The sequence below is a fragment of the Onychostruthus taczanowskii genome, unplaced genomic scaffold, assembly GCF_017590055.1.
Source record: "Onychostruthus taczanowskii isolate IOZ18803 unplaced genomic scaffold, ASM1759005v1 scaffold6, whole genome shotgun sequence".
Classification (NCBI taxonomy): domain Eukaryota; kingdom Metazoa; phylum Chordata; class Aves; order Passeriformes; family Passeridae; genus Onychostruthus; species Onychostruthus taczanowskii.
In genome coordinates, this window is record NW_024503679.1 from 16,392,149 (window position 1) to 16,406,279 (window position 14,131).

Below are 14,131 nucleotides of genomic sequence, written 5' to 3' on the forward strand. Positions count from 1 at the left end.
GAATGCTGGGGGTTTGTTTTCATCCTGACACTAATTTCTGACAGTTACAGATTATTTATCCAGGAATTCCTCTTGTTAACACTGACTTCTACAGACAAGATGAAAAAATGCCACTGACATCACCAAACCTGAGAACTTCATGGTTAACTCTTAACACAACAGGGTTAGGAGTTGCAGACATTTCTGTCACTCTAATCAATCTAATAAAATGTTAATGAACATAACCAGAAAGATTTTAAGCTTTTTATTGACTCACTGTAAAACTTCTTTTTTTTTGGATGAGACAGAAAAAAACCTTAACATTGTGAACATTGACTTTGCATATTTTAAAGGAACTACAAACCAAAGCAAACATCCAACATACTGGTTTTTGGTAAATAAAATTTAAACATTACATATTTACAAATCTACAACCGTTCATTTAAAAAGTGCTGCTTGCAGACTAACAAAGTTCCATTTTTAAATCCCAGTGAGATAATATCCAGAAATACCCCTCTCTATTATTACTATCTGCATTTCCCATTTGTTACACTAAGATTTTACATGCAGGAATTTTCTCTTTCTTGGGATACAAATCATTTAGTTTGCCTGTGGAAGTCAAATTCATCAGGCTGTAACTGTACCAACAGCAAGCCTTCTCAAATGGGACACAGCAGTGTCAGAGAAACAGCACAATTTCTATTCACATTTCAGTATTTAATCTCCAATAATTATTCCAGTGGAACCATAAGTAAAGCAAAATATATATTGCACTGCAAATGTAAAACCCTGGTTTCAGGTTTTGGACATAAGCCTTATTTAGTACACAAAAGGAGAAAATTCAGTTCATACAAAATTTTAAATTGAAAATATGTCTCAAATATTTAATTTATTCATCTTTGTGGTATTGGAAAATATAATCAAATTGCTTTTCTAATAAAGGAAAGTGAGATTTGAAAACTGTTTCAACACTGAATTGTACGATGCTCTAAAAATTATCGACCTCAGGATATGTTTGGAACATTGTTATGTGAATGAGGAAAATTTCCCACTTACAGTATGTTGTTATTCTGACTTTATTTTTATATATTTCTACAGTGGACTGACTTGCAACAGACTTTGTAAAACAATTCATTAAGTATAATGATTTCACTTGATGAGCTACTACATGATAGCATAATTTAAAAGCACACCCAAATTAACACTGGCAGTGCTTCAGGGGAGCCACGCCGGGGCTGCAGAACACAGGGGCTGACAGCCCTGCTCCCAGGGCAGCACCCACTCCCTGACAGTGCTGGGGGATGTTGCAAAGAAGTAAAACTGGTTGGGTTTGGAAGTCTGAAGGCAGTTGGAAGTCCTTACGAGGAGGCTGGGAGTAGGATGGAGGAAGGGCCACGTGTGACAGGGCTGCCCCCACACCTGCGCCGTGTCCGGGGCACGGGGACCGGGCTCGGCTCTTCGGCCACCCCGCAATGGGAGTGGGAAGCTGGGTCATAGCTCAGCCCCTCTAACCCCACGGCAGCTCTGGAAAAAGCACTTGCTCTCTCTCCTTTCATGGCTTGAAGGTCCTATAGAACAGTGGCTGCCCCAGTGGCAAATGGGAAACAGAACTGCAGGGAGCTGGGAACACGACCTTCCCCACGGCACACCCAGCTATGAGCTTAAGTACAGCAACTACTGGAGGCAAGATTTCCGTGGTAATGCAGCATTCCTACTGTACAGAGCAGCCATGCACACGAAGGGGTACTTACAGGGAATGTGTTCAAAAATAGCCTGTTTGTTTCACAATAGTTCAGAGGAATGAAGAGGGTATCTCTACCTTGTACCTGGGTGAAAAAAGGAGCTTCATTTCATGCACAAGGATACTGTACAAGCGTGGCAGTACAAAAGAGCATCACACATTGTTAAAATAAATTAAATGTGAAAGATGGTGTAAGTGTAGCATTGCTAGCTCCACCTCAGGTGGGGGGATACGTTCAAAAAGGTCAGCTACATAATTAGCAGCACGTTAGAGAAGAGGCATTACCCGATGGAAGCTGTCTCCAAGACTACATCCTGCAGTTATCATCAGCACATACCTGCAGCTCTACAGGTTTTAAATCCTTTCTTCTTAGGGCAGCTTCTTCTTACAACTTTACAGAAGTCTGGGAGGAGGTTGCAGAGCTTCATAGCAGCATTACTTTTCATTTATGCCTCTAAGGCTCGCTCTATTTCACTTAATAAAGTAAATGTGAGCTTTAAAGTTTATCACCTTTCTGCCTAAGTATTGCTGGTTTATTACAGTTGCAAACTAAAGATGTTTTTAAAAACACCTACTGGTAGGCAGACAGCAATATAAGATCTAATGTAACAGTTGAATATTTGGAAGTATTTATAACACCAACAACTAAAATTAGGAGTGGAAAATCATTAAGATTACTTAAAATAAAGCTATTTGTTAAAGCATGATTTAAATTTGTTTAGGGCGTTTTATACAGTTCGATGTCTGTTTTCCCACCTCCATGCAAGACTTCTGATATTTTCCCTGCAGTCTGCCTTCTGGTGAGGAGTTACTATGTGACTGAGAGCACAGAACATTTTTAAATGTCTAGAACAAGAAAACATGAGGCAAAAGCCATGACTCCACACAAGGACTGATATAGTAGTTTTCTTCAGAGAAAACAGAAAGTTGTTTTGCCTGGGAAATAAGAGACAGAACATTCCAAGTATGTTTAAGTAATCACAATATGCCCCAGTAAGTTACATTCCCTATAATTCCCTGTAGCAAGTTTGCTGGATGTACTTGAGTTAGCAGCTTTGGATGGGCATTGTGTGGTGCTGTACTGAGTGCTTCAAACACAACCTCTGAGACTCGGAGCGCTGCGTGCTCATGGAGAACTCACTGCAGGCTGGCATTTGCTCCGGGTCACATCTGGAATGAGGCCACACCAACAAATGCCAACAGCTGACATGGGCTGATTCCATAACAAAATCCATAGGACTCTTCAATGTGGTTTCCCTTTCCTAGGGAGTGGGGAGGGAAGGGAACAAGAGAGGAAGAGGAGACTTCTACAGAAGTGTTTCACAGAGACATCAGTGTATTTGTTAGAGTTTTTCAAAATTTACCATACCTTCCTTCTGATTGCTGTGGTAACACATTTTCCAAGTGTTCATGAGAGAAATCCTGGATCTCCAGTACTGTCTAGGTGAAGGTTAACATTTTCTATTCTGCTTTAAAAACAAATCACTCTTCAAAAAGTAACTGGACAAGTTACTATAAATAGCAGTGTACTGCAAAAAAAATAAGCACTGTATTGCTTCTGCAGCAAGTCCATTTAAAATTCACTCCAGTAATTTAAAAAAATTAAAAAAATATCAACTTACTATAAACAATTTAAAATATGTATAATACAACTTTGTATGCTCTTCATAACATCATGAATATTCTATGTAAACAATAGATTCTGAAGAACTTCCTTCGCTCACATTAGTTTCAGTGCATTGTTTCTGTCCACCTGTTACTTAATTTTTTTTTTTTTTTAAAGGGAGCCGTAATATGTTGTCCCAAGTCAGAGAACTGATTTTGTTTAGAACCTGCCTCTCCACACACCGATTTGCAGAAAGAACAAGGGACAGGGAAATATTATTTGGCCCATTTTGCTCTCTGTCCATCTCCACAACCGCAGGCAGGCCGAATTTCCCGAGGCCTCCTGCCACAGCCCTTCGCACGCACATTCCTGAACACTGAAGACTGAGATGTTCCTTGTGACTGAAGTGGTTATTGTACACAGGGATACGTCAGAGATATCACCTCTTTAGCCAGGTACATTTAAAGATATGGTTCTCCAAAAATCTTTCTGCATTCCATCACTCCAGTGCTGGGTGGTCTGTCGCAGTTATGAGTGTTCTTCACTTGATTAGCGGTGAGACGGTCATAGGCCATTTTGTACTCTCTGTCAAAGGCATCTGCAGCAAGGGAAAAACAACTTTAGACAGCAAGCTCAAAAACACCACCCAAATGCCACAGCAGCTGCATTTATCAGCACAAAATAGCTGTAAAGTCCTTTTTATTTGGCACTTACCACAGAGTGGCACACATCTAATCTACAGATTATTTTTTTCTGGAAGCTGAACAACTAAGTTTGCATAAATTCATCATCTCATTTGAATAGTTGGCAGAACTCACCAATATCAATGTTATCTCTTCCCAGGGCAACGAGTGAAAGAAACAGTATTTCTCTGTAAAGGCTCCTGAAATGGTAAAAACCCCAGTTAATATACTGCACTGAAACAGCACAAAACAATCTCTATAAAAAACAGATTGAAGCATTTAAAGACAACTTATTAAAAAACAGGCATTTAGAACGTAACTCCTGATTGTGCCTCCAAAATACTGTCATTTCTGAGCTCTGGAGAATGCCCTGGATTCCTCACACATGGACATCACCCATGGTAGGTCCTCTGGAAGTTACACCAAGTGCATGCAGAGAGAAACACACACTTAAACACTCAACCAAATTCCACAAAATTTAATCTGGCAAGGAATTTGCTTTTCTGCATTTTCACATTAGCTTGAAAAAGCAGGCAGACAAGCAAATAAACACCTTGTCAATGCTCCAGCTGTTGACAAGCCTATTGTATATCCTAGTATGAATCAGTAAATCCAAGCAAGAAATGAAAATTCACAGGACTAATGTTCACCAATTCCACTGCTAATGGAAAAATACCCCTGCCTAAATATGAGACATAACCTCTCTTAGCTCCTTCTCTGTACACCCTAGAAGTAAGTGTAGGGTTTTTATTTTAAAACACTTAAAACATTCAATAACAAAATATAGACACATGTATACACAATCCCTAGTTCCCATTGTTCAGAGGTAAGAAAAAGAGGTCACTGTAAAGGGGAGAGGGAGAAGAAAAAGTAAAAAGAAAAAAATGGAAAAGCTACATTTGTGAAAGTTACCATTAAAAAATTTACCAGAGTGATAAATTTTGAAAACACTGGTGAAAAACAGTGGTTTTTTTTTCTTTAAAAAACACACTAGAAAAATATAATTCACATTAATAAGCTGATTATTGCCCAACTCTGCTCCAGCTAGGCACGTTGGTGGTCTTACCTCTGTCTTTTAATATGTGGCCACTTGTTGAGCCTCTCCAGTATCTGACTCATTGGTCCATACACATCATTCATCTTAATGCTTTTCACCATACTCCTCAAGAGCTCCTGGTTAAAGGAGTCATCATCTTTCTGCAATAACTGGACCATTGGGTACTTCTGGGCTGAAAAACATTAGAAAAGCTGTAAGAATAAACAGATTCTTTGTGTAACAAGTACAGAGCTGTTAAAAAAAGGCTACAGAATCTGTGAAAATATTGACATGTATGCAGTGAATAAAACATCAAGTCAAAAATGATCAATGTAGAACACAAAAAGCACATAAGAAAACTCAATAGATGCAATGGGCCATGAGCTATTTTCAGGTGTGTGATCCAATACCAGCAACAAAACTGAGTAAGCAAATTCTAAAAATCAGAACATGAGCTAAATGGATGATCAGCATCAATGAAATGTATTCCCTCTCATTCCTCCCATCCCAGTGAAGAAAAAGCCACTGGCAATACCAGTCAATGATTTGAAACAGAAATGCTGGAAAACTAAAACTTGTTCAAGCAATTTACTGCTAAGCATAGAACCAGCCTCCCTCCCAAAACAAGTCACCCAAAACTGAGAATAGCAACACCAAGCTTAACACTCACTCTCAAACAAAAGAGTGCGATTTTGACCTGCAAGACAAAAAGCAGTATGATCAAAAACCAGTATTGTAGCTCGTGTGAACTATCCACAAAGACATCTTTTCTCAACACACATGCTTCAGTGGCTCAAAATGAAAAATTGTTCTTAAAAAATACCACCAAAATTCACATGAAACAAAACTTACTCTGAGCATTCCACAGAATATACAGAGGCTGCCTCGGATCCTGATGCAATTTCATATTGTCCCATAGCATCTGAATAAGAACATATTTACTGTCCTCTGACATACAGCTCCGTGGAATCTGACAGGAGAATGCACAAAGGCATTGGATTACACAGTCATGACAAAGGAGTTCTGTATTTAACGTGTATCTTCATGTCTCTAGGTCTAATGGTAAAAAGCTTTGCTATTAAAACTACATACAGAAAACTAAATCTCAATGAGATCATCAGTGACATGGCAAATTAATGTTTTGTCTATTTTCTACAGTCCTAAAATCTAAACTACCTCCTTCTACTGCTTAGCTACTCAAATAACAAAACTGACTAGCAACTCATCCTCCTTGAAACCGAGGATCACAAATTGCAGTGGGATGAGTAAGAGCTAAACACTGGCCCCCCTCAAGGACTGCTGAGCACATGTTCCAGAGTTTTGAATATCTTCCCTCAGCTGACACATTCTTTACCAATTCAGGACTGGGTTCAGCATAGTGCAAGACATTCCCAAGAGTTCCTGAATCATGTAATGGTTTCCTATAGGGGAAAGCAGCCATTTCTCACATGTCAGTGTTTCCTATCAGATCCCATACCTTGGAGTTCTTATTGCAGTGCTCAGAAGAAAGTATTAATCCTGGTAAGTTGCTGGGCAAGTCCAAGCGCCTGAAATACCACACCAAATTCCAGAACACGATGGGGTGATGATCTACAAAGTCTGCCACTGTTATTGCATGATCCCCTTCATTTTCAAGTAAGCTTTCAAGCTCTTTCCACACCACGAGAGGACTCAGGTAAGGAACTGTTATAGGATCAGGACTGGGCAAGCGCCATTCCAGGCCCAAGGAATCCTGCAGGGACAGAGAAAAAATGCCATTAATTGTAACTAATGTAATGAGTGTAACTGTTTTTACAAGGTCTTATAAATGCTTTTGCTCCCTATGACACATACCAACATCTAAAAGCTAGAACTAGCATTAGTTTAAATAATACAACCTAGCATTTACTGTAATTTAGGAAGGTTAATGCTGTTACACATATCTCTAATCTATGGCAAACATGAAAAAATGACTTTTAAGGTAGAAAAACTACACACTGTTGGTCCTTGCAAAGTAGCAGGCAGGCTACCAGTAGGAATGATATGGCTGATCTTCTGGTTTTCCTTCTCATCTTCTTCCAAAGGACCAAAAGTACTGATGCTCCTTGCTACAGGGTGACTGGTACATTCTGACCCGGAGGCATTTTGTCTTCTTCCTGAGGGGATCTGGATACTTCTGGCATAAACATTGTCATGTTGCTTAGATTTGCTAGAGGAGAGGAAAAAAAAAGAAGAAAAAATAATCTTTTTATTTTACTCTGAGTTCTCCAACATGTACAAAGAGACAGAAATAAACTGGAAATAATGGACCTGACTGCTTGAATTCTGCCTTGTCAGTCACCACACTCATTCATGCTACACTGCAAGTTTTATTCCCCCTTGTACTGATGATGAACACCAACATCCTCAAAAGAGTTCATAAAACTTGCAGAATTACAAATACCAACATGAATTTTTATATTAGGATGAAATGGTGCATATCAGGCAGAGAAAGCATGATCTGGCCAGCTGTGAGATAAGGGAGAAGCAGCACAGAGATCCTCTATCAAATCAATCTCTCCTCTTCAAAGAACATAAATTTATTTCAGTTGACTAAAATACATGCATATGCACAGAGAAGCTGAGGAATTTCTAGGCAGGAAATGCATGTTTACCTGTTTGAATTGACATCCTCTTGGACAGACATCAGGGATGTAGTGAGGCCAACAGTGGCTGTGTTGTTACAGGACTTCCCACTCTGATTGGAGAAAAGGGATGGGAACTGCATATTTTCTGTAGAAGGGCTGGACTTCAGAAAATACCTGCAGGGAAAGCAAAAGCTTAACAACAACTGAAAAAGCCCCCCAAAAAACCTGAATCCCAAACAAAAAGCACTTCCCAATACATGCAGTTAAAATTGAGGAAAATTCAAATATTGTTATTACCGTCCAGGCCGCCGAAGATCTCGGATTTCTATGCTTAAAAAAGGCAGAAATAAATTGCCACAGAAGGGACACGTGGTATTGAGATTTGAATCATCTGCTGTCCAGCCTGCCATGATTTCTTCATCGTGAACCAAACAGTCACAAGTCCGACACCGAGAACAGCTCGAGATGAGGACCTGCACAGGGCAGGAACAGAACCGCTAGAACAAGTTCCCAAAGCTACTTTTGTGTCACAAGGCACTTTGAACTACAGCCAAAATCTTGGCCCTTTGATGAATATTCCTCCCACTTGCATACAAGTTCATCTTCTTATTGCTGCTCAGATTAAAATCAACCAGCTGTTTAATAATATTTCTATTAACAATAACATGTTATCTGTAATCTGCAAGCATAAAATTAAAGGAATATTTATGCGGCTACATAAATTATGTTTACAATTTAAACACACTTTTGTAGTGACTGTCAATATTATAGAAATGGGGAAAAAAAAGATGCAAATGAACAGTCATCAACCTAAATCCAGTGGAGATGGCAGGGGGGAGCAAAGAAGATAATGAAGAGCGACCCAAACCAGCCTAACAGTGAAAAGAAGAGTGATCTTACTAGAAGTTACACCAAGAAACAGGCACTTCTCTCTTCTGTATTTTTAAACATTCAATGCTACTTCAGACTTGGTATTTTCACTTTGAACAAATTTATCTCCACAAGGGATTTAGATGCCTGAATTCAATTGCATCCAAAAGCAAACTCTTGAGAACTGAAGCTTAAAGTACCAAAAGATGGGACTGAAATAAAGACCTTTCTAGAGCAGGATTTGAAATTAGATCTACTTTGTGACAGAAATATCCATCTGTCAGTGTTTTAGTTTGAAGCTTTGAACTTCACCAGAGATACAGATAGTATTCATATTTAAAGACACATGCTCCAAGTCCATCAATTAAATCAGTAAATCATCCTGTACCTCCATGGCGTAGTTCTGGAACACGCTGGTACTGCTGGTGCTGCAGGAAGACACCAGCTCTGATTTGTCAGGTAAAGGGAACTTGGAAAGAGAACCTGTTAAAGAAGAAACCCAAAGTACCAGTTATTCAGAAGATGCACTTTTAGCACCGTGTTTTTCTGCTCAAACAATACTGCAGTTATAATAAAATGTGTGATGGAAGATGCAACAAATGATACACATGGGTACAGAACTGTGGGGTGTGAGGCTGCCATCTGCCCAGCACCAACCAAGGCAAAAATAAAAGCTACCAACAAACTATTTCCATATGTTCACTTTTCTTTGTTAACAACAGTTGGTAGCTTGGAAACAAATTTTAAGTAAATCATAGCCACACCTTCTGTGTGGACAAAAACTAGAGAAGGACTAGAAGTGCTGTCTGTACCCCAAATGACATCAAAAAAATGATACAACAGTCATGATCAATTATCCATCACAGATTAAAAAAATATCTAGTCTGTCTGATAATCAGCTTCAACAGTGGCTTCTAGAAAATTGTAACAGATTTTTAAAAAGTATTTTTACTACTTTTAGAAAACAGAACCAGACCAATAAAGTTACCATTACAATGTTTTTATGGGTGTTTGCTGGAGCTGTACAACTTACACAATTAAGGTGTTTACATGAACACTCAAGGACTCAAAGGGTTTCCCATTTGGGTAAGAGTTTTCAGGTAGTAAAAGAAAAATTTACTTCTTCCACAAAAAGGACTAATGACTAGGATGATCCTAAACTGAGAACTATGAAAGAACAACTTTTAAAACTGGAATGTTTTTGTTCAGATTGATGAATGCCATGCAAAAGCTGTCTCTTACCACACTGGTCAAACTGCTTAGCTGAGCTATCATGGGAAGCTGAACTTTCCAGGCTTGTCTTGCTGATGCTAATTCCCTTAATTTCTGATGTGGTGTTCTCCTGAGGAGAAGCACTTTCAAAATCATTGCAGACATCTTCATCAGTGAGAGAAGTAGATTCTGAGTCCAGAGCTCCAAGAGATGAAACACTTGCTCGGTCTGAATTTTGATCCTGAGAAAAGTTCCAGAGAGAAAATGAAAGGAAAGCAAAAATATTTCCCAAAACAAAGGGGCAGACTTCTTTGTCTCAGTAAATTGTGAATTCCAGGCATGATCCTCCCTCCTTGGAGGATCACAGAGCTGTGTTGAGAACTGATGCAAGACAAGGCAAGTCCCACTCTAGGTTAAATATCTACACCAGGATTCTTTTTCAAAGATACTCCTTACAAAAATAATGAAGTGAAATCATAACAATTTTAATCCTGTAACTTTTTTACCCCATTGCTACAAGAATTATCAGCAGTTGGAGGAATACATTAGGATGGACAAGGCATTCCCAAAGACTCTCCATTCCCAAAGACTGGGAACAAAAGTAGTTTTGGTTTGAATTGGTAGCAGCAAACAACATTTTAACAAATGACCTCAGATCAAAACTAGCTTTAAATTATTTTGGCAACCAAATAATACAACCAGATTTTCCCTTACTCATAAAAACAATAAAGATTTCAAACCAGTGTTTGTTTATTTAAGTGTTTCTTCTTTAGGTTAAAAAGGGATGCCAGAGCAGTCTTTGTTCTGTCAACATGCTTATGTTCTATCATTAAATATATTCAGAACCCAAGCTAGACTAAAATTTTATTCAGGATATTAAAATTAGGGTTCTGGTATATCAAACATCATTAAAACAACTTAATGTGCACAGTCTACAATGACATACGTCACGCAAGGGATTCATCACATGTGAGTCAGTAATTAAACCTTTACAAAGTTTTTTCCTTAATTTAGAAGTACTTGATAAAAACTTACCTTTGCAGATGCAGCATACATTGCAAATTTGGAGTACCACTTGCTTGCTTTCTCTGCAACCCCTTTTCCAGCAGAGAACATGCTGCTTTTCAGAACATCAAACTTGGGAGTCAGCAGCGTGTCCAAGTTGAACGATGGTGATGACACAAGTGTCAATGCACTGGCTGTGTCCTGCTCCTTGGCTGGGCTGTTTGGGGAATAAGCTGGGGAAGACCAAAGCCTGTCCCTTGGCCTTTCTTCATGTTTTGCGTGGTAACTCCTGGATTTGGTAAGACTGGGTGGCCTTGGGGAGTTTGGGGGAAGGCTGGACCTCCTACAAGGCTGGATAATGGTTGGGCTCCTTTTGTTTGCATTTCTGTCATCAAAGGGTTTTTGCAGCTCAATGCTTGGGGCACGACTGGACAAAGGGCTGCTCATGTTGTTCATGTACATGACTATTTCTTCAGCTAAATCTCTTCTTGCAGATGGAGTAGAGACACTTCTGTCATCATCATCCTCCTCCTCCTCTTTCTGCTGCTCTGTCTCAGCAACCAGCAGAGACAATGGATCAAATCCAGTTTCAACATCTGTTTTTTCAACTGGCTTTACTGGAAAGCTGCTCTTTCTTTGCAATTTTTTAGATTTTTCACTGGAAGTTTTCACTGCTGTAGGTGTTTCAGGTTCTCCATCCAGGTCTTCCAGATCAAAGATAACAGGAGACTCGGTTTTATCTGTAAAACTGCAATCAAAGGCTGCATCTTCATCACTGGATTCTTTCTCCAGGCTTTCTCTCTTAGACTCTAAAGAGGAAGATCTGATATTAAGAGTTTTTGGCCTTATGCTTTTCTGTAATGCACTAGATAGAATTTTGGCATCAGCTCCCAGTTTTTCAACGATTTCTCCAGGGTTTGCTTCCTGATTGATTCTGTTTATCATGAGTCCCACTAAACCATCTCCACTCAGGTTCCGGTTCCTGCTTTCCCACGGCATCTCCCTTAAGTCAGCTTCCACTGCACTTTTATGTCTCTTTCTTAAGGATTTACTTTTTATAACTTCTGCTTCATTGGCATCCTCAAAAGATGATGTAAACAGCAATCCTACAGAACTCTCTGAAAAACAAATGGGACAAGGTGCTTTTTTGTTGCTGTACAAGAAAACTGAATGAAGTACAGAGGAATGCAAATTTGTCTCATCTTTCCAACATTTTACAACACAGAGATGGAATTCACTGTGTTGTGCTAGAGGTTGAAATATTGAGCTGACCATGGTCATAACTTTTAGGAAGGGACAGACAATAAAACACTTAAAAGGGAATAAAATCATACAACCTAAAGAGCATTTTGAGAGACATCATCAAGTCTCAGTTGTATTTACTTCCCTCTTTTGGGGACATTACTACAAGGTTTGAAAGTTAAGGATAGCACAGGCATCAAGGAAATAGCAAAAAAAAAAAAAAAGCATCACTTTCTAACTTAATTATTTAGAAACAGAGGCAACAAAAGGAATTATATTGTCAGAGAAATCTCCATTGTTTTGCCAGACATAAAGATGCAGACTTTAAAGTACATTACAGTATTTCAAGCATAGCTGACAGTATTATAATAACCAGAACTGACATTACTAAAGACTCATGAAAAATGTCTGAAAGTGTCTTTTTAATTTTACTGCACAGAAACCCCTTGTTCATCCTGAAGGAATTAATGACTTGTTGGAGATTATAGGAAAAAACCCAAGATTTTGATGTTTTGTAAGCAGATGTTAACTACAGAGAAAAAAAAGAAAAAAAAAACAAGACAAAAAATCCAGAAATGCAGAATATTCCCATGAATTTTCCTGACACAACATATGCTGACTCCATCCTTAACTCCCTCCCCCACTTTTCATCAGCCACTGCTACTACAGCAATAAAATACTGCAAGTTTAGTGGACAACAGAACTTAGGAGCACTACTCAGAACTCATTAGTAACAAACTGGACAATATGTGCATTTTCCCTGCACTCACCCCTGCTCCCCTCTGCCACGGTGCTGTCAATGGTGCCGTTGAGCCGCACGATGCTGGAAGTGGCTTTGTCACTGCTGGAGTTCTGGTAATTCAGTTTGGGCAGGCAGTCCCCACTCCCTTTTGTGCTCTCCACTTCAGACACTGCAGACAGAAAAGGGCAGAGTTTTACAGAATCCAAGGAACACCCCTTAAATCTCAAGTCCCCATTACCTACTGGACACCTCACACAGGATTGAGTGGCACCTTGCTGCACCCATGAGGCACAGGCTGATCTCTGCCTGGGCAGAGGTTTGCACTACGGAAATTCAACTCCCAGCATTACTTCTGGAAAGCTCCAAAAGCTGGAAGTTCCATAAGTTTCACTACACAGAGCCCAAAAACCATTCAGAAATGTCTTGTGGTTGTAAAGATTAAGACCACCCTTGCTCACTTGCATAGAAGAGGTGTAAGAGTATTTCTCTCCTGCCTTTGCAAGAGCTCAGTTTCAACACAGATCTCATTTCCTCCAGGACTACACAGGAGAAATGAAGTAAATGTGAATATTTATATTCAACCCTTTCAGATATGAAACAAAAATTCCATTGCAGGTGACAACCAAAATAAGGAATTACTTCTCTAAAGGATTTCAGACAACTTTAATATCATCAAGCTGTTTTCAAAACTGCAAAATGTTTTAGCACATCGTATTATTATAGACAGCTACATTTGTCATCATTATGGCCAAAAGTAATAAATTAGGAAGAATTCATTTTCTGCATCCTGAAAAGCTTTATTAAACATAAATAACTTGTCTGTAATCTTACATGTATGTTCTCTTGATCATATGTAAGACAACTTTTCAAGAAATTTCAAGAAAAAAATACTAGTCCTGGAAGGAAGATTGCAGTGAAAACACCAAAACAACTTATCTAATTCCGTATTTCCTCAGACTTTTATATTACTTGATAATGGGACAGTTAACCCAAATAGTAGAAGAAAGCCCACTGAAAAATTTAATAATTATACTATTAGGGGAACATTTACAAAGAAGGGTATTTTCCATGAATATACATGGGAATCTGTAGTGCTTATACAATTTTACTACACAATCTGATCTTCTGTGTACTTGCATGAAGTTGATGCTGCTCAACTCCAGTTGAAGGCAACAAGAGCAGCAGATGCAAAACCTGAAGAAATTCTGATACATCTCCCAAACTTTGAGAATTCCAAGGAGCTGGGTAATTTAGACTTCTCAGACTTGCAAAATTTCAGCTGCTCTCCTATTACAGGATTTATAAAGAAACCAGACTAGTAGAAAATGCTTTTCTGTAGATTATGCCTATGAGGCAATTTCATTTTTTTAAAAGACAAAAACATTAGGCTATAATTATCATTAAGCCTT

General features: G+C 38.9%; 1 protein-coding gene across 2 annotated transcripts in view; it reads right to left on the minus strand.

The window, feature by feature from the left end:
• Window positions 1–229: 229 nt before the first annotated feature.
• The window catches only part of DENND4A (DENN domain containing 4A), a 49,004-nt gene continuing 35,102 nt past the window's right edge, over window positions 230–14,131 (minus strand). For both annotated transcript variants that reach the window (XM_041419126.1, XM_041419125.1), the window contains 12 exons: window positions 12,751–12,891; window positions 10,769–11,856; window positions 9,764–9,974; window positions 8,910–9,004; window positions 7,949–8,124; window positions 7,679–7,825; window positions 7,023–7,233; window positions 6,523–6,777; window positions 5,898–6,015; window positions 5,076–5,238; window positions 4,145–4,209; window positions 230–3,924 (listed from right to left, as the gene is read on the minus strand). In XM_041419126.1, coding sequence (XP_041275060.1) covers window positions 3,788–3,924; window positions 4,145–4,209; window positions 5,076–5,238; window positions 5,898–6,015; window positions 6,523–6,777; window positions 7,023–7,233; window positions 7,679–7,825; window positions 7,949–8,124; window positions 8,910–9,004; window positions 9,764–9,974; window positions 10,769–11,856; window positions 12,751–12,891 — 2,807 coding nt within the window. In that variant the 3' untranslated portion in view covers window positions 230–3,787. The remainder of the gene's footprint in view (window positions 3,925–4,144; window positions 4,210–5,075; window positions 5,239–5,897; window positions 6,016–6,522; window positions 6,778–7,022; window positions 7,234–7,678; window positions 7,826–7,948; window positions 8,125–8,909; window positions 9,005–9,763; window positions 9,975–10,768; window positions 11,857–12,750; window positions 12,892–14,131) is intronic.